Source organism: Pollachius pollachius, assembly GCF_949987615.1.
Source record: "Pollachius pollachius genome assembly, chromosome: 13".
Lineage (NCBI taxonomy): Eukaryota > Metazoa > Chordata > Actinopteri > Gadiformes > Gadidae > Pollachius > Pollachius pollachius.
Genome location: NC_136946.1, coordinates 19,382,432 through 19,401,210, shown reverse-complemented (window position 1 = coordinate 19,401,210; position 18,779 = coordinate 19,382,432). Strand labels below are relative to the sequence as shown.

The 18,779-nt window shown below is 43.0% G+C and overlaps 2 protein-coding genes across 3 annotated transcripts; both read left to right on the top strand.

The window, feature by feature from the left end:
• LOC307085247 (uncharacterized protein) lies at positions 1 to 9,503 on the top strand. Its single transcript, XM_079749949.1, has 11 exons — positions 1 to 190; positions 4,038 to 4,113; positions 4,579 to 4,662; positions 4,817 to 4,959; positions 5,408 to 5,530; positions 5,816 to 5,873; positions 6,013 to 6,333; positions 6,555 to 6,694; positions 7,445 to 7,561; positions 7,701 to 7,758; positions 8,107 to 9,503. Exons 2-11 carry the CDS (start codon positions 4,095 to 4,097, stop codon positions 9,012 to 9,014), a joined length of 1,971 nt encoding a protein of 656 aa, XP_079606075.1. The 5' UTR covers positions 1 to 190; positions 4,038 to 4,094; the 3' UTR covers positions 9,015 to 9,503.
• A 1,778-nt stretch (positions 9,504 to 11,281) lies between these two features.
• Positions 11,282 to 18,663, top strand: LOC307085084 (regulation of nuclear pre-mRNA domain-containing protein 1A-like). 2 transcript variants are annotated; one of them, XM_079749742.1, is made up of 7 exons: positions 11,282 to 11,591; positions 13,211 to 13,340; positions 13,551 to 13,657; positions 13,748 to 13,848; positions 14,716 to 14,842; positions 15,781 to 15,956; positions 17,530 to 18,663. In XM_079749742.1, the coding sequence occupies exons 1-7, from the start codon at positions 11,441 to 11,443 to the stop codon at positions 17,611 to 17,613; spliced, it is 876 nt and encodes a 291-aa protein (XP_079605868.1). In that variant the 5' UTR covers positions 11,282 to 11,440; the 3' UTR covers positions 17,614 to 18,663. The 2 variants fall into 2 exon arrangements, with proteins under 2 accessions (XP_079605868.1, XP_079605867.1); XM_079749741.1 differs by lacking the exon at positions 17,530 to 18,663 and having other exon boundaries at positions 15,781 to 17,519.
• The last annotated feature ends 116 nt before the right edge of the window (positions 18,664 to 18,779 follow it).

The window sequence follows — 18,779 nt, the reverse complement described above, 5'->3', positions numbered from 1 at the left end:
CTGAAGAAGAAGTGTCAAGCCCACAACTACAATTCTTTGTTAAACGTTGGATCATATCGGGAGTAGAACACACTGTAGTTAGAGTAAGTTGTTGGTTAGAAAAGCGTCCTCGTTCACCTTTCACCCTTCGTATTTTTATTTTTTTTAAGGACTTTCCTATAAGAACAGCCGCGAATGCAACCTCGTTTCGGTGAGTCAACCAGCCCCATGCCATACTGAGGAAGTTAATGCCTCTGTTTGTTTATCTCACGCTTTAGCCCATGACGGGTGATTTTATATAGGATAACAATATGTTCTGATGTACACTTCGTATAACGTTGACTTAATGACCGACGTTGTCGACTCGTTGTCTCCAGCCTAGACAGACGCTCTGCCCGATATCGTATTAAACCACTTAAACCGCAGATCTACCTGTCGGTGTTTCCTCGTCATAAAACAGTTTAACCTCACATCTTCCTGTTGGTGTGTTGAAGACTAGATTCTCGTATAGACGACTAGTCTTCATCACGAATCTGATGTTTGCTTCCTGTTCTCCGCCTGTGATCAGCGACCAGGAAACGAGAAGCTTTTTCGAACATAGGTTTTTAACGACAAATTGTAATAAGTAATGTGTATTGATCAAAACGATGTTGGATCTATATATTTTGTGTAATGCCATATATCCTCCAGTATATATTTTTCATCAATAAACATGTTACCAGTTTGTCTTTAAAAAACTATATTTGAAAAATCTACTCATTTCCTGATCGACCATATTTAGCTCTCTACGAAACTACTTAAGCTTGGCTCCTCAATTCCGGAAGCCATGTAGCATTTGAATGTTGGTTATTATGTTCACTAGTAATGCTTTCTTTCTCTTTCATTATTTAGTAATCATTAAATTAAAAATAAAAAATTGTTATTATGGGAAGACACTGTTCTGTTTGAAAGTGCTGTGGGAATGTGGATCATAATTGTCCTTCGTGCTATCACTGGAATGCCATATAAAGGCCTCACCAAGCCGATAAACTCAGGCCGAAAGCAATAAAACACAATCTTGTTGTTCAGTATAACCATACATGGTCATTGTTTTGTGAAACCAGAGGATGCTTGACAGGTGGTGTGATGGAAAAAACACCAATAAGCTTTGTTTCCTATTCCTTGTGTTGTCTAGCCACCCTACTTGTTCCTAGTGTTATCTAACATTAACCTTTGTGCCTGGGGTACACCGGTCGAAAGGGAGCAGGGATCCCTTTATGCATTCTTCTGCTTGATGACAACACAGGAAATTCTGTGCTTTAGTTAACCATTATCTGATTTGATCATTGACAATTGCAATGTGGGGAGGGGGTGAACCTGTTTAAATAGCTCTGTGAACCTTTATTCTGGGCGCACTTGTGGTAGAAAATAACCGAATTCTATCACTTCAACTAACTAAGAGAGCATAAGGAATCGAGGAGGCTGGAGCAAGTATGACATAAGACTTTATTGTTGAGCAAGCAACAACAAGGCCGAGTAGTTTGCAAAGCACTGCCGATCATAAGATCCCGGCCTCTTTTTATTCTCACACACCAAGCTATCCTCCATATGGTATGACCGCCCACAGCATGCAAACAAGATCAGCTTTTATGGTAAGGCCGGTCAGCCATACATTCCTTTAAAGTAAATGGTCAGCAACTGCAGCTAATTTAAACATTATGTTGACGTCAGTACACCTTGACCCCTTGATCCACTGGCAGATCACCAGAAATAGGTTTGGGGCAGACTCTGGCGTCGTGTCAAGTTCCACTTATAGAAAAACAGATGATTAGCTACTTTTCACTATTTATGTATCTATATGATATATAGGCCTGATAATACTCATCGTTAACATCAAGAGTAATGGTTAATTTCTCCCATACACTCTGCTAGAGAGGAGACTAGTGTATGCATACATTAAAATAGGTTAATGTTAATTGTCTACAACTATTGTGTGCTTTTTTTGCATTTAGAAGTCTCAATGGTCCTAGACGCAATATCTCAAAGAAATTGCCACAACAGTGGACAAAGAACCGACTCTGGGTTCCTTGTTACATCTACCTTGTACACATACCATTGAGAATATATTCACCATGGAACCCAAATGGCCCCTAAACCCATTGGGTAAATCAGAGAGCGTATGCTCACAAGAGCCAGCAGCTTCCAGTTACTAGGCAGAGCTCCAAACTTTGGAACAACAGAACAATTCCTGCAATATATTATGTTTTAAGAAATAATGGTTTCACAGAAAAGAATGTAATTGTTTCAGCTCCACCTAGGGGAGGAGCTTGTGTACAACAGGTGACCACCAATGATGACAACCTAGCTACTGGTAGAACCAACCCTAGAAGGGGCAAGGCTATTTGCAAAGTCCCTGATTGTGAAAACACCTCCAAGTGACTAGAGGAGTACATGGGTTGGAACAGAGGTCAGAATGGAGGGACAGCATTACAATTGATAAGAAAAAAGGGTTATTTTGAAGAATGTACTGTCGTGGATAAACACGCTTGAACAAAATACGAGAGATAGAGAAAGCCAAAGTTGGAAGAATGAAGTCTTTCTTATCTCTTGCAAAGAAGTAACAACAAATCATGAGTTGGTTTGCATAGGAACTCCTGTTTAAGATCAGGGTTCTGTGGTAGATAAACTGCATTTAACACTTCAACAAAATAAGATAGTTCGAGAAGACTGAAGCATGAAAGATAAAGACTTTATTATTACTCGCGAGCAAGTAAGAAGAGAGCCGAGGATGGTTTGACAAAGAACTGAAGAGCCACTGCTGGGCCCCTACCTATATCTTCAATCTGCACGTACGCCATCCATACGTCATTACCTCATCCCATATATTCCCTTAAGTGGAGATTGACTGTATCTCTGGGCCCGCAACTTTGGCCTCCACCATTATTTGCGCTATAGTATCTATATACTGTATATTAAACATGTCAAGCTCTGGGTTGTTCCAAAAGCCACTGTACTCGTTCACCTCGACAGCATTAATGGTGGAATCCTACAACTGTGCTTTGGGAAGAGTGGTACTCTTTACTCAATGTTTCTCCACACTTATTAGCTTCATGTAACGTGTAGGCATGATAATAATTACATATTGTCATTGAATGTAAGACTACATTTCTGCCATAGTTCAGGTTGTATTGCCAAAAGGTGTGGATTCCACCTGCAACACCCTATGCAACGGGCCTAGGAATAAGGCACTTCACCTGTGTCCCCCACCCCTGTTCCCCACTAATGAAAGAATATACTTACTGATCATCCTTCTCCTCATCCTCCTTTATTTTTAAACCAATATAAAACAAAAGTAATAAACCACATGTGTTTATTGGCAACAATACCTCAGTATTTGATTGTGTAATACATTCATAAGAAGGCAGTGTTTGACTCTAACTGTAGCATAACTAGTAAACCTTAACATACAAGTCATAAACAAGTCAGTATATGTAACATGAGAGAAAGACCGCAAGGGGCTCCTTTCCTCTTTGTGTCATAAAGCCCTCCCTGTCTCCTCCTCTCTGGATGACATAAGCCTCATATAGAGGGGATTTCAGTTTTTAGGGGCTAACTTGAAGTCAGCGATCCATCCACGGTTCATCACAGGGGTGTTAATGAGTGATGCGTCACGTGATTCTCTCTCGGAATGTGTGCCTTTGTTGACTTTGCTTTTTACACACTGATTCAGTCATGTAGGCAAGATAATAATTATATTTCCTCCGTATATTACATCACCCATACCATCCAACCCCAACCCAATGACCACGCTGGCTAATTGGTCATTTGTTCTGCCCGACATCTCTTAAAATAGTTGATTTCTAGTTCTACATGAATATCCTCCTTATCTGAGGATATTCCAGGCATCCTTCTGGACGTCCTGACTTGTTCGTCTTGGCATTGTTCACTGTTCACTGTGTGTACGCTTCAACACATTTGGCTCCCAGGTTTGGTTTTCTGCTTTGCTTGACCTCCTCTACCGTGGTCCCCAGAACACTGACCACTTCAGTACCATAATTTCATTTATTCCCATCAATCAGATTTCCCAGCCCACTGATCGACTTCAAAACCCAGCGAAGAGACTCTTGGTAGACGGCATGCAGCCAGAATGGACAGGTAAAGGCGAGTCTCCCTGGGTCTTTTAAGCATTGAATAACGGGCTCTTGTAAATGGTTTGATTGTAGTAATTTTGTATCTTTCGGGTCTACAAGCCCTGTTGTACATTCAATATCCAATTAATTGTGTGCTCCTCATTTAAATCGTGTGTGTGTGTGTGTGTGTGTGTGTGTGTGTGTGTGTGTGTGTGTGTGTGTGTGTGTGTGTGTGTGTGTGTGTGTGTGTGTGGGGGGGGGGGGGAATGAGAAAAAGAAAAAAAGAATGAGGTCAGCTGGATATAGTGAGATACAGCTTTAGTGGTCAACTAAGTAAACATGAAGGAGGCGCTCCCTTCAGAGGACTGTCTGCTTAGAATCCCTAGGTGTACATGATTTAGAGTGAAAAGCATCAAAAGGTGTACAAACATGTACACCTTGAACCAACCTTTCTCATTAAACCCACTTGTTGTTTGGTGGCGTGTCTCAGGTTCAGGGCCGCCTAACGAAAGCCTGCTCTACCAATCCCTGAAGCCCTATCTGGACAACCCGACCAGAAAACAGCCCATCATCGGTCTGTACCCTCACATCTCCTTTAACTGTGCTGTTCTTTCTTAAGGGTTCTCATTGAGATTCAACACGTGCATTTCAATGAGGGACCACCATGCTAAGTACCTTACTGTGTGTGTGTGTGTGTGTGTGTGTGTGTGTGTTCTTGCATCATGCAGGCCTCGACAGTGTCACAGAATGCGTGAAGGTGGGCTCATGCAGTCAGGAGGCCCTCTACCTGTGCGAGGTGTGCCAGAGTCGCATGAAAAGGTCAGACGTCCGGAACCACATCATGGGGTCTCTCCACAGATACCGCTACATTGTGAGTAGGAGGAGCCTGTGGGTGGGGGGGGTGTTGTCTTTACGATAACCTTACATAAGGCCACAGCCTTTCTAGACCATCTCACATCTGCAGGACCTAGCTAGGAGTCTTCATAGGACAGGACTACCGAAGGCACAGCCTGGCCCAGGCTACATCTCCTGGCTACAAAGATTGAGTCTAAACTAGACTGAAAAATGTGTCTGTGGTCCGACAGCTGTTGGCACCTTAGGATATTAACTCGGAGGTGTAATTTGAACCGTGTCTGATGATTCACTCCGGCTGTCCCGCAGGGCTTCGGCTAGACCGGTGAGGACAAAGGTGATTTGGTTGTCCTTTTGTAACAAAGGGACAAACAGAGGGACCCTTTGGTCGCATTGACCGAAATGAAGTGCTTTGGTTTGTTGACTTTCTGTGTAAGATCCCCTCTCACTGGGCTTGATTCTGACAGAATGCCCGGCACCCTGACCTGGCGGTAGGGTGGGGCCAGACGGTGGACGTCTCCAAGCTGGCCTGGCCCCTGATGGAGATGGCCAGCGTGCTGGAGAAGAGGGATGGACCGGGCATCGTGAAGGTTGGTGTTAAAGTGGTAGAATTAGAAGTGGTAGAATATATTTTTTATGTTATTGGAATTAAGGTCCAGGCTTTCCAGCATTACAGTAGACTTTGTTAATGCCTTTTTGCTATTTTAAACTGATGATGGGCAATCAACTCCACTCAAAGAAAAAAAGGAAAATAAAATGATTGGCTGTTGGCTCAACGACCCAGCCGTAACCCCTATACCTTTCAACACCCTAAATAGAGATAATTTTTTACACTATTTATATTTTCTACGTTTTGCTGTCCCTCTGTACTTCAGGTGCTGCAGTTGGATGCCTTTACTTTCAAGGAGATGGGACAGAAAAGTGCGGCAAGTGGTCAGTGTCAGGAAGCCTTCTAGAAGCTTCCACCCATTCCTCGACAGCTCACCCTCCTCCCGCTATAAACGTGATGGAAACTTCACTGTGGAATTCCACAATAATGTAGACGTTTGGCTCCACCTCTCCCCCTCCACAGCGGTATCTCAGATGGATGCAATCAGGTGTGAGCGGACGGGTGAGAGAAGGTCTCCTCACCCATCGGAGCTCACACAGACCCATGTCGATAACGGCGCGGTCCAACTGGACTCGCGTCGAGTCAAGTCGTCCCCGAAGAAGTGCCCGGTCAAGTCCCGGAACGCCGCAGTACAGCACCCCAAGTCCAGTGTCCCATCACAGACGAACAAAGCTATGTCCGACGCGGACACGACTACTTTGAAGTTGCCTCTTGCAAAGTCAGCCGAGCCTTTTGTCCAATCGGAGAGCAGGGGCCACATCCTGGACGGCCACACGGTTATTGGTGAGCCAAGTTGCATGATGACAAAGTATACGCAGTCACTATGAAGGACAGCGTTACACTAGTAACTCACCTTTTTTATTTATTTTTTTACCTGTGCACATACAAACTCGATGACTTGTAATGGATGCTGCTGTGAAATCCCCCTAAATGATTTCATCAGTGATGTAGCGCAGCAGCAGAACAAGTAGTGAAGTGAAGGCGGGTGCTTGTGTTCCCTACAGGTCTGGACTGTGTGGTGGAGTGTAGGAGGAAGGACGATGGCAGCCCGTCCTGCTTCTTGTGTCAATGCTGCCGCGTCAAGTCCGACCCAGACGACTTCATTGCTCACCTGACTAGTCCCTCGCATATCTCCAACTACCTGGTCGGTTTACATTACCATTCAAAAGTTTGGTGTCACCCACAAATCTCGTGTTTTCAATGAAAACTCCCACTTAAATTCAACAGTTTTCAACTGTGCTAACATAATTGTACAAGGGTTTTCTAATCATCCCTTAGCCTTTTAACACGAAAAGATAAACAATGTACAATTAGAACACAGGAGTGATGGTTGCTGGAAATGGGCCTCTGTACACATATGTAGATATTCCACTCAAAACCAGCTGTTTCCTGCTACAATAGTCATTTACCACATTAACAATGTCTAGACTGATTAATTTAATGTTATCTTTATTGAAAAGAAAAGGGCTTTTCTTTAAAAAATAAGGACGTTTCTAAGTGACCCCAAACTTTTGAACGGTAGTGTATGTTCCCTTCCCTGTATCACAGCAAAAGCTTGACTCGCAACTATGATCATCTCTCAGCCGTTTCCCTGGTCTTATCACGTTGTGAAACTGAACACTCCCGTGACAGTTTGGGGGGGGGGGGGGGGGAGAGTGGCGTCAAGGCCATGTAGTGATAACATGGCTAGATGAGCCATAAGGAGGAGGCCTCACTTTCACACTGATGAACCAAAGTGACCTTGGTCGAAATGTCCATGTCCATTAAACGTAGTACAAGGGCCAACCCAGTGGTTAAAAGCAGTTTACTAAAAAAAACCTCTTTATTTGATTAAAGAGGTTATGTTAAAATATTCCTCTGCAGTGTCCAATGATTACCTATTTCTTTTATGTAGATGGAGGTTTACCCTGAATGTGTGGAGGCAATGATGGGAGGCCTGAATGGTGAGAAGGAGCTCCTGCAGTCAGTGGCCCTGAGGGTGGAAAATATAGAGGGGAGAGGAGAGTACAAGGTATCATCACCATCATCATGTTGGGTCATTCTGATTCACCCACTCACTGTGTGTGAACAGCAAGGGTCCGTCCTAACCCATTCAGACAGGTTTATTGACCGATAAATTCCTTCTTTGGGAACAATATCATGTACCACAGGTTTTGGAGTGGCCAACACATCTGTGTGATCAACTGAGTGATAAGACCTACCACTGGTGTAAGTACCAATGCCTCCTCACCCGGCCTGTCCTTTCATGGGGAATACAGCAACGTCATTCCGTCCTGTCGTTCCAACGCACTTCGTCTCTCCACAAGAAGATCCTTGTTATAGAGTTGGCTTGGAAGTCGTTTACACCTTTCCCTTGCGTGTTGAATATTGTGTCGTGTGCTCTGATGATCTGTTATTCAGCTGCAAATTCATTTAAATTGAACGGACCCTTCCACCAAGCCTGCAGGGCCTAACATCCCACTCCTCTCTTTGTGTTTTCTCCCTTATCCTCTTAACGAATGTGATCTGTATGCGGATGCGTTCTCTCGCTTTTGCATTTTGTCTGCATTTTTCTAGGCATACAAATATTCTCTGACAGCGAGGAGTCGACTAGCGCTGCTCGGCAGAAGAATACTATTAGCTTAAAAGGTTTAGACGCTTTCCACCAACTGACGACCCGGAAGGATGCCACCGAGGCCGGGTCAGAGCGGGCGGCCAAGAAGCGGAGGACCAGGAAGGAAACCGATCCAGTTTTCAAGGTAAGCATGCCGATGTCTGAAGGTGCGTTCGTTTTGGAGAGGGCGTCTTTCAGCCTGCCCAACTCGGCCGCTGTCAGCACACCGTCCAGGCCACAGTCCAGCCCAACGTCCAGCACACCGCCGGGCACCCTGGCCCTGGAGCCCCGGGCCCTAGAGCCCCTGGCACGGGAGCCCCTGGCACAGGAGCCCCTGGCACAGGAGCCCCTGGCATCGTGGTCAAACGTGGACTTTAGCCCGCTGACAATTACGTTGTTTGAGACGCCACACTTGCCGCTCACAGACTCACCGCCGCGCCAGATTGAAGTCCGATGCACAGACGTGGAGGAGACCATCCCTGTCGTCATCGGACGCCGAGCGCAGACGGAGTTTGTCCCAGGTTGGGCCCTCCCGACACAGGGCAGCAGAGCTGAAACGTACAAACCAAGTCCCTCACAAGACTGCTTTTACCCTCAGCCTTACCCTCAGGAGAATCTGCAGTTCATTGCTGATGCACAGACATATTTGCTCCAACACAACCCCCCACAGGCTTCTGGCGCTCGGCCCCCTGCAGACGGCATTAGCCACCCTGGCTCCAGCCTTACGGGGGCTGGTGTTGTGACCCCAAGGACTCTGTCCTCCCGCCCGCTCCCCGTATTTCATGACGACCAACCAGAAATGAGCCTTGTCGGCCCAAAGCCTACCGTCACTTTTTACTACTGCACCCCTGGAGGCCAGCGGCGGTCCTAAGTTAGGATTTATTTTTTGGTGTTTTTTCAGGTTCAGGAAATATGGTTTGGCTAAGGACAATGGGATATTGGCCATAACGATTTACAATGCAAAGTAGAAGGGATTGTCATCACATGTGTCCCTGTTCAAACACTTGTTTTTTTATTTCTTCAAAGAACAAAGGGTATATAAACACAAGGGCTTGTGATACAAAATATATTGTTGAAATAAGTATTATCTTTGTTACCAGATCTCAATTCTTCTTTACCATTTATATTCAATGATAATCTTTTGAAGACTCAAATGAAAAAAAAATCACTTTACACACTGTATAAGCTGTTAATATTACTGTTAGTGTTACTTTTTGACAAGTTTATGTGTGTGAAAAACATTTTTATTTTATTTTTATAAATGATTGATATCCTGTTAATTATTTTACCCAAATGTTGATCCAAAATCGCCACAAGTCAATGTTGGGTGAACAAAATAAAATAAACTTTTTGGAACAGCTGTCCTATGGTCCTTTTCTTTAGAATCTGGTTTCAACCTGTTTTATGGTTTCAATGTAGTTCTGATTTGCTGAGACAAATGAAATGGTATCATAAAAATATGTCTACATCAGACAGTTGGAACGCCCCCTCCTGCATATTGGTGAGAGGTGTTCTGACTAGTGATGGTTCCTGCAACCACAAGATGGCGCCCATGCTACATCGGCAGCAGTTCATTTCATTGAAAATAAATACCCTAATAAACGAGATAAATATTGAACACTTGCATTTAGAATATCATATGTTCTGAAGGTTTTATGGATAGGTGCCCTGGTGAGATTGGAAGGGTATTCTGGGTCAGTTGAGCAAATATAGGGACCCCAGTCTTAGGGAGTGAGAGAATGTTGGAATTCCATGAATGTTGTACAAGTTATTTGAAATTCTTCCAGGCTCTTAAACAACATGATTTGTTGGATAATTTTATCTGGCATGTTTCTAAGGCATCTGACTAACACACAACACCATATATATTTTATACCACCAGGTATGATTGTGATTAGCCGTTACAAGCCGTTTTGAAAATCTGCCTCTATTGACATCCACCTAGATCCAAATAAATACATGTTGGGATCCATTGGGGTTTTATGTGGCATCAGGATCTTCTAATGTGCCTTTACATCCCCCCATAGGAACTCATGGGCCTATACATCCCCAAAATAGGAACTTATAATGGGCCTATAGATCCCCAAATTTTGTTTTTGAGCTTTAACAAATCCTTAGCAAGAAAGGGCTTTAGCAGACGCCTTAATCTCGCGCACTTCACAAGAGACAACCAATCCACCTGTCAACGCACACCTATAACCTAACGCGCGTGCGCGCACACACACACACAAAGACAAAATAATTCACTTATCTAAGGGTAAATAGCTAAATCATAATTGTGAACAATGGGAATATTTTCCTGACAGATGCAGCAAATTAACAGGCTTATCTTAAGGCCTTTGTATGGCCCCACTTTCCCGTAACACAATGACCATTCAGACGCTTCGACGCAGTCGTGAACCTTTATGGTTCTGCGTCGGGTTTTAGTAAGCGGACCAATCACAACCCTTGATGCGGCGTCGCATCGACGGAATGTTACAATTTTTGGGAGGCGCACGTCCGGCCCTTGAGGTGGACCCAAGGGGGGTCCGCAAGGACGTAAGGGGTCCGTAACCCCCTTGCGTTGCGTGAACGTGGAAACATAAAGAGCCCTTTAGATGGGTCTATGATCGAGGTTATAGACTTAATCGAAGATGAGATGCATACACCCTGCAGAATGCAACCCATTGTTGCATTGTCGACAGTAAATAAACGTAAGCACTCCTCTTCCGCATTGTTTCTGCTGTGCAAGTAAACCTCGTTCACAGGCTTTCTCTGACGGGTAGACACGAACGGCATTCTCCAAATGAGCTTGATTGGCGAGAGAGAGGGCGGGCCTTTTGGTTAAATGGGTTTGTTTAAGTGGGGAGAGGGAGGGACTTCTTATAGAGGGATATTCGTTTCCGTAACACGTTTCGGATATTGCTTTGTCAAAAATGTCTTAAAAACTCTATAATTATTACACTACTCCTTATTCGGATCAAGTTCCAATTATTTTTGCTCCAGGGACTGTTAACTGGCGCACACAGTTCATAGGAAGTAAAATACCGGAACTTGCGTTGAGGCCTCCCGGGATAACGCCATAATCCAGGATCCTCACTTCACCCAGTATGCAATGCAAGGCAGCAGGGACGCTAACACGATTACACCGAGCAGAGGCAGTGCTTGAACTGCTAGTTATTTGCTAGCTGACATAAAGCTCGCAGTGCAGCAAAAGGAGGCAGAAATAAACAATAACTAATCGAGTTTGTACACCTCGGAGACGCATAAACGCTGTAGCTCCACCAGCCTCCGGTAACCTGGTCTTTTTTCGTCGAAATGTCAGCTTTTTCCGAGGCTGCTCTAGAGAAGAAACTATCGGAGCTTAGCAACTCTCAGCAAAGTGTGCAGACCCTGTCACTGTGGCTCATACACCACAGAAAACACTCCCAAACTATTGTCACCGTCTGGCTCAACGAACTTAAAAAAGGTACAGTGAACGTTACTGTTTGTTTTGGTGCATGCGCCTACTCTTTTGAGCAACAACAACCCTTTCGGACTGTCCACCTGGTGCTCTGGTGTACTTTCACAAGTTAGCTCACTTGGCTAGGTAGCATTGTGCTAGTGGGTCTGTGGTCTGGTGTGTTTTTAAATGTTTTGGTTACCGAGCGTTGATTTCCTTAACACCTAATATTTGCATGCATGCAAAAAGATTATCTCTACGGTAGTTAGTCGTAATCGTGTTTGGTCAGCGGGTTGAAGATCGAAAAGGCAAATACAAGCTTATTGTTTACAATGATATATTCATGTCAGCTCCAGTTTATTAAGGTGTTGTTTGCATTTAAGTCGGTCCCTAACGTCTCCCTGCTTAGGGTTTGGAGTAGTACATGTTCGGTTATATTCCGATCTGTGCAATAAGATGTGTTTCCTTTACTTCACTATTAAAAGGGTATTGTTTGGTTAATTCCCAATTCTTACGTGATAATATTCTTACGCCGAAATATAGTAATATTTCGGCGTTTGGGTTTCCTATTTTTCCGATTTACGGGGTAATATAGATACAAATGGCACGTCCGATATAAAGGTAGGTTATAGCGAATACATGAATCAGACTTCTTCTCAGCTCATAAATACAAGCATGCGAACGTATCTGCTATCTCTCTCTCCCCCCCCAACATACATCACATTACCAATTAAGTATTGCTTCATCACCATCCACTCATTCTAAAGTTAAATTATGGACATAAAGCATCACACTATATGATTTAAAGAGAATAATACATCTTTGTAATTGCATAAATTAAAATTACTTCTCAAACAAACGAATCAGGTATCATAGAATGAACACATTGTTAAATATTACCAACTAGTAACATTCAAGGGACTCATTTGGTTATCAATAGACTTTCTCACACCTAATCTCTTGGGATGTTTGTAATTGGTCCCTGAGATTGTTGGCTTCTAATTTTTTGGGGCTTGGGTTAACCCTTAATATCTCTGCACCTGCACACATGTGCTCGCCTACATCAACATAGTTTCTCTCAGCACCACAGCTTCAAATTTCCTAAGGGAAACCCTGATCTTTAAGAATCCTTATACCTGGTATAGTAATTGTTAGAAATATATATTTAAATATAATATTATATAATATAAATATATTTTAGATATATTAGCCAATCATCAATATTCTTCTATTTGTATAGCTTTTAATCACAGATACAATCTCAAAGGGCTTTACAGGCCATATGCCCCTATATTTGGGTTGGGTTGGTCTGGTCTGGTTGCTTTGAGAATGTTTGTGATATTTGTAAAACCAGGGTTACCAGGGTTTCACAAACCTTGCCTAAATTATCAGACCGTGCCCACGTCAAAACACAAATAAAAAGAACAAAAGCCTTTACTTTAATCACAGTGAGCAAGGTAGAACGAACCATGTGCACTGGGTGGGTTCTTCTTAAGGATTGGTAAATGTTTCTGCAGTGTCATGACACAAGTGCATCTTTTGTAGCAAATGCTCTCCAGAAATGAACTGCTCTGCCAATTTAAATCACTCATTAGCCGGGGGGGTTTTGTGTGTGTGTGTGTGTGTGTGTGTGTGTGCGTGTACAGCTCAGGTGTCACGCAAGCTGACCTTTGTCTATCTGGCCAACGATGTCATCCAGAACAGCAAGAGGAAAGGACCAGAGTTCACCCAGGACTTTGCACCCATCATCGTGGATGCCTTCAAACATGTGTCCAGGTGGGCTGAACCGGCACACACACCCTGGTTGCATGATGGGGTCTTGAGTCTTCCTTTTCAACATATACACAGAATGCATCTTTGTTTGCAGCATGGCAGGAAAATATGACATGTTTGTTATAAGTCCTATAGTCGTCCTGGAACGTCTACCGTGTCCTACTCAGACTCCATTGTACCTGATGGTGACGCTGGGTTTCCCTCTCTGTGCAGGGAAGGAGAGGAGAGCTTTAAGAAGCAGCTTGGCCGGGTGCTGTCTATCTGGCAGGAGAGGGCCGTGTATGAGAACAGTCTCCTGGACCAGCTGTCGCAAGTCCTATGTAAGGACACTCACACACACTCACTCTTAATTTTGTATGATACTTTCTTATTCATTTAAACAAATTTTCCCTCTTTGACTGGTCTTGCAGACGGAGAGAAAAAGGCTAAGAAGAGGTCCTATGAAAAGATCCAGATGGACGAGGAGGACAACTTTGCTTCCCAGAGCTCTCCTACAGAAGAGCCCCCACAGGTGCCTTGCGACTCCACACTTCCTCCAGTTATCAGACAGTACTTATTTATGTACAGCGAGTGTGGTGAGTAAATGCTTGGTTAGCGTCACTACAAAGACATAAATAATAGACAAAATTAAATGTACATTCTAGAACAAAGTACTCTGCTCTACAGGATCGAAGACACTGAATAAATGATTATGTTTAAAAGTTCCTAATTCAGATTAATGAATTAATGAAGACATTTATTGTGCCTGCACTACATGTCATTTAATGTGTATTTTTTGGCTGTCACGGACGACTAATCTCTATCACACAGCAACGCAGCACTATAAAACTGGACTTGCACTTGAAAAAAAAGTGGTTCTAAAAGGGACAAGGGCACACAGGAGTATAAAGAAATAACTTATGCAAGTGTAAAATTGGGCAATCAGTACATTTATTATGTAATATATATATATATATATATATATATATATATATATATATATATATATATATATATATATATATATATATATATATATATATATATATATATATATATATATATATATATATATATATATATATATATTAAGTCTGAGGTTTAAGATGTGCTGTTGACTTCCTCCTCTAGTCATATACCAATAGATATCATCCTCTTCCTTTCTGCTCAATTATTTTGCAAATAGGAAACCAAAATATAGTATTTTCTGACAACCTTGCATCTGTTGATAGATCAGACGAAACAGGTTGAATCTGCAATTCATTTTGGCACGATCTTGGTTGATAAAATGCCCCGTAAAACCAGTGCTACTTACTCGTACATTAGGCCACACAGAACAAACAAAGCGTTGTTGGTGGGGTTGTGTTGAGTAAAACGACATGTCTCTACACGGTCTCAGACGGCGGAGTTGATCCGGGCGCTGCAGGAGCTGGAGAACGCCGCCTCTGGAGACTCGGCCCTGCGGAAACGCATCTCATCGCTGCCGGCCGAGGTGCAGGACGCCTCCTTGCTCCACAGGATCACGGGTAGGACACCTGATGATGATGATGATAATGATGATGATGATGACCCTGACGCTGCACTCACACCGGGGTCACTGCCAGCTGTTCCCGACCTCACAATTCATTCAGGGGGGGAATGGGGGCGCTGGCTGCGCTGAATACCTCGTCACCGGTTTGGTCTATTTGTCTTACAGCATCAGGGGCATTTGATATAAAGAAGTACCCCTTTGCTTATCTTTTAATGTGGGTTTTAATTAAACATTCAATTTTTTATTTTTCAAGGTTTCTTTTAATGTGTTGCTAGTTCAGTGTTCTCCTGTCAAGTCGATTTGCATCGCATGCATTCGTGTTATTTGCATATTTCACCTTGGATCGCTTAAAGCATACAATTGTTTACTAAATATGCTTACAAATACACATTTATTCACCTGAAAATGGAAAGGAAGTACATTTCTTGTCAGGGGCCAGGGAGAGTTGTAGCAGCATCGTGGTGATTGTTTTGTTAGTTAAGTCATTAATTGATTCATCTTGGAATCTGGTGCTTGGAAAAAACGATTGGGATCTCCTACCTTTTCCAATGTTACACTAAACCACCTGACCTAGCATAGGAAGCCACACAGGAGGTGACCCAACTTTTTCAATATCTCTGAAAGTATGGACCACTACTTTACCACGAGGTGTGTATGCCTGATTGATGGTACAGTCCACTGGCTAGGATGATCTATCTATCTCTCACATGTCTGGGTGGAAACTGCCATGTGTGGTTTGAAATTGTTGGTTTTGAAGCGAGTAACACCTAGTGATCAAACAGGGACCCTGTTATACTTTTAGACAAAGCAGGCTGCCAGACAAACAGCAATGGCCACTAACTTGGGAAAGGGGTTCACTAATGGGATCATCCCCTTTTTTTAAATGTAGTGACCAAAGCCGTTTGCTGCTACTCTGTGGTGCGTGCGTTACAGACAAAGAGTCGGGGGACCGGCTCTCTGGGCTGGTGGAGGAGGCCTGCATGCTGCTGGCTGACTACAGCGGCCGCCTGGCTGCCGAGGTGGATGACCGGAGGCAGCTGATGCGTACGCTCACGCTCTTCCTGCACAGCCAGAAGGACGGCCTGGCTCAGAACGAGCAGAAACTAGAAGTGCGTAAACTCATCCCTGCCCCACACTGTGTGTGTGTGTGTGTGTGTGTGTGTGTGTGTGTGTGTCCTCTTTCTTATCTTATCATTTCATCTGATTTCATCTAGTCTGACCACCCTTTTATTTCTATTGTATCGACTGTAGTCAGATAGTGCACGTGTTGGTCAATAGTGCTATATAGCTGTGTGAGCGGACTGTGAAGGGGATTGGATTAGGTGGCTAAGCAATGCAACCTGAGATTTATGGTGGAGGAGATTGAGGGTGGGTGCTCTCTCCGGTCAAACCAGTTTGGGTATCGCCTCACTACTGAGCCGTTCAGCCCCAATCCATTCTCTGTAATGTAACTCCTTGTTTTCAGATCCATCCCACGTGGTAAGTAGAGGCCAATGCGCAAACTGCAGGGTTTTTTGCCTAACGTTTAGGGGCGCATGGCTTCTGCTCTCCCACTGACCGTCTTCTGAGTGTTTTAACCTGTCCAGCCCTTCGTCCACAGAAAGAGGAGCGCACCAACCTGACACTGTTTCTTCAGTTAATACCTAATTCCCATGTATTCACCAGAATAATAATAAAAACGGGAGATAAAAAAAATAAAAACATTTTTGTGAGTGCTGTTATTTTGCTTTGGCATTTTTTATGCATATGGTATAAGCGCATGGTAAACATCCCTACATGCAGTTACTTTCCCTTTTGATGATTAATTAATTTGCCGCTTGGCAAGAAACCTGTAATGGAAGGAAAAAGTTGGATCCTTAAAGGGGATGGATAGGAGTCTTTGGACCCTGGAACATGCATATCTTGTATTCTAAATAACTCCAATGGTTCATAATAGTCTAAAGCTCTACAGGATTTGATGACACTGAATAAATTATTATATTTACAACACAAGTTCATAATTCAGCTGAACCTTTCTGAGCCCGTAGATTGAAGACGTTTATTGTGCCTGCACTACACATCATTTAATGTATATTATTTGGTTGTCATGGGTGACTAATCTTTATCACAAAGCAACACAGCACTATAAAACTGGACTTGCACTTGAAATAAAAGTGGATCTAAAAGAGACAAGGGCACACAAGAGTATAAAGAAACTACTTCTGCAAGTGTAAAATCGGCCAATCAGTACATTTATTACGTAATATATTCAGTATGAGGTTTAAGATGTGCTGTTGACTTCCGTCTAGTAATATACCAATAGATCAAATCCTCCAATTATTTTGCAAATAAACCAAAATATATTATTTTCTGATAACCTCAGATCTGTTGATTGATCAGAATAAACTGGTTGAACCTGCAATTCAATTTGGCACAATCTTGGTTGGTAAAATACTTCGTAAAACAGGTCCTACTTACTTATACGTTGGGCCACAACAGCTTATTAAAACACAAAATAAGCATTCATATATGACCCCTGGTAATAATTGTTTAATACACTTTATTGTTACTCTGTGTTCATGCTGGTGCACTTCCATTTGGCACCCAACATTAGAAATGACTAGAAACCAAAAATATGTGTCAACATTCACCTATGACCCTTTTTGAAAGCTAATGCAATGTTTTTCATTCTCCACTTTTCAGGAATATAAACGCAAGTTGGCACGGGTAACCCAGGTCCGGAAGGAGCTACGGTCTCGTCTTAGCAACCTCCCAGGAACTCGCTGAAAGTCCACCACAAACTGCTGTCCTCAAACCCCCCTGTGTATTTCGACCTATCCATGTCACACTCCCTGATCGAATCACCTCCCTGTTATCAATGTTTAATATTCTCCACATTCCCTCTGTCCTCCCCTCTTCTCGTCAGGGATACCTGGGCTCTTCTTTCCAAATCACAATGAGAGAAAGGCCTATACATCAAGTCAGAGGGTTTCCTTCCACTTCCCAGCTGTTTTTTCCCCTTTAAGTAATACATAAGTAACTGTTAATACTTCAGAGGTCTGCCTCCTACCTTTAAGACCTTTTGTAGGATTCTGATTGAGTTTAACCTTGTTTGGTCCCAAGTGAGGGTGGCTTCCTTGAGATGCTGAAAATGATGGCGTTAAGATATTTTTGTATTTATTGTTCCATTCTATGACTTGCCCAATGTTGTGTGTGTATGCGTTAATTCAAGAGTTTCAGTATTTTTCCAGTTGGGATCATATGTTGCATTCATAAGTTGCTCATGGTTGATTAAGAGTGATGTGGTGGTTAGACATAGGGGTCGGGGAGTCTGGTTTTATACAACATGAAAAAGGCCTTCAAAAGATTGATTAACTTGGATTAACTTGGATGAAGTGCTCTGGAAGGAAATAAATGTCTCGGATTATATTTTACACAAAAAACTGGGAGGAGTGTGTTTGCATTGTATATATTATTCAAAGTTGCTTGTAAATCCCAACTTGATTTACTTGTTAGTCTGTATGATTTGTGTCCCATCTTGACATGCATGCTGTGAGTTTATTATGAGGAAATGAGGCTCTTCCGATCTTCATAGGTTGAAAGCCAGTAACTGTAGTTGCTATAACCTCCACTGTGGTGAAATAATTAAGGAAGACAGCCTTTGTGTTCTTGTTTTTCTGTATCATTACTGCTCTGCTTTACATAACTTTCTGACTGAATGATACCCAGTTGCCTCACACATACATGCCTGCATGCATGTATGTTTTCCTCAGACAAATCCAGGCTTATAGCACCCATTTTGATTTGTACATACGAAGCAAATGCTTTTTAGAACCAAATAAATAAGAACACTATACCAATGTGCAGTATAAGTGTTTTATTTGCAATTGGGGACCTGTCCTCTAGGCGGCATACGATGTTTTCGCGACGCTTGGCGTCCTGCGCTACAAAGG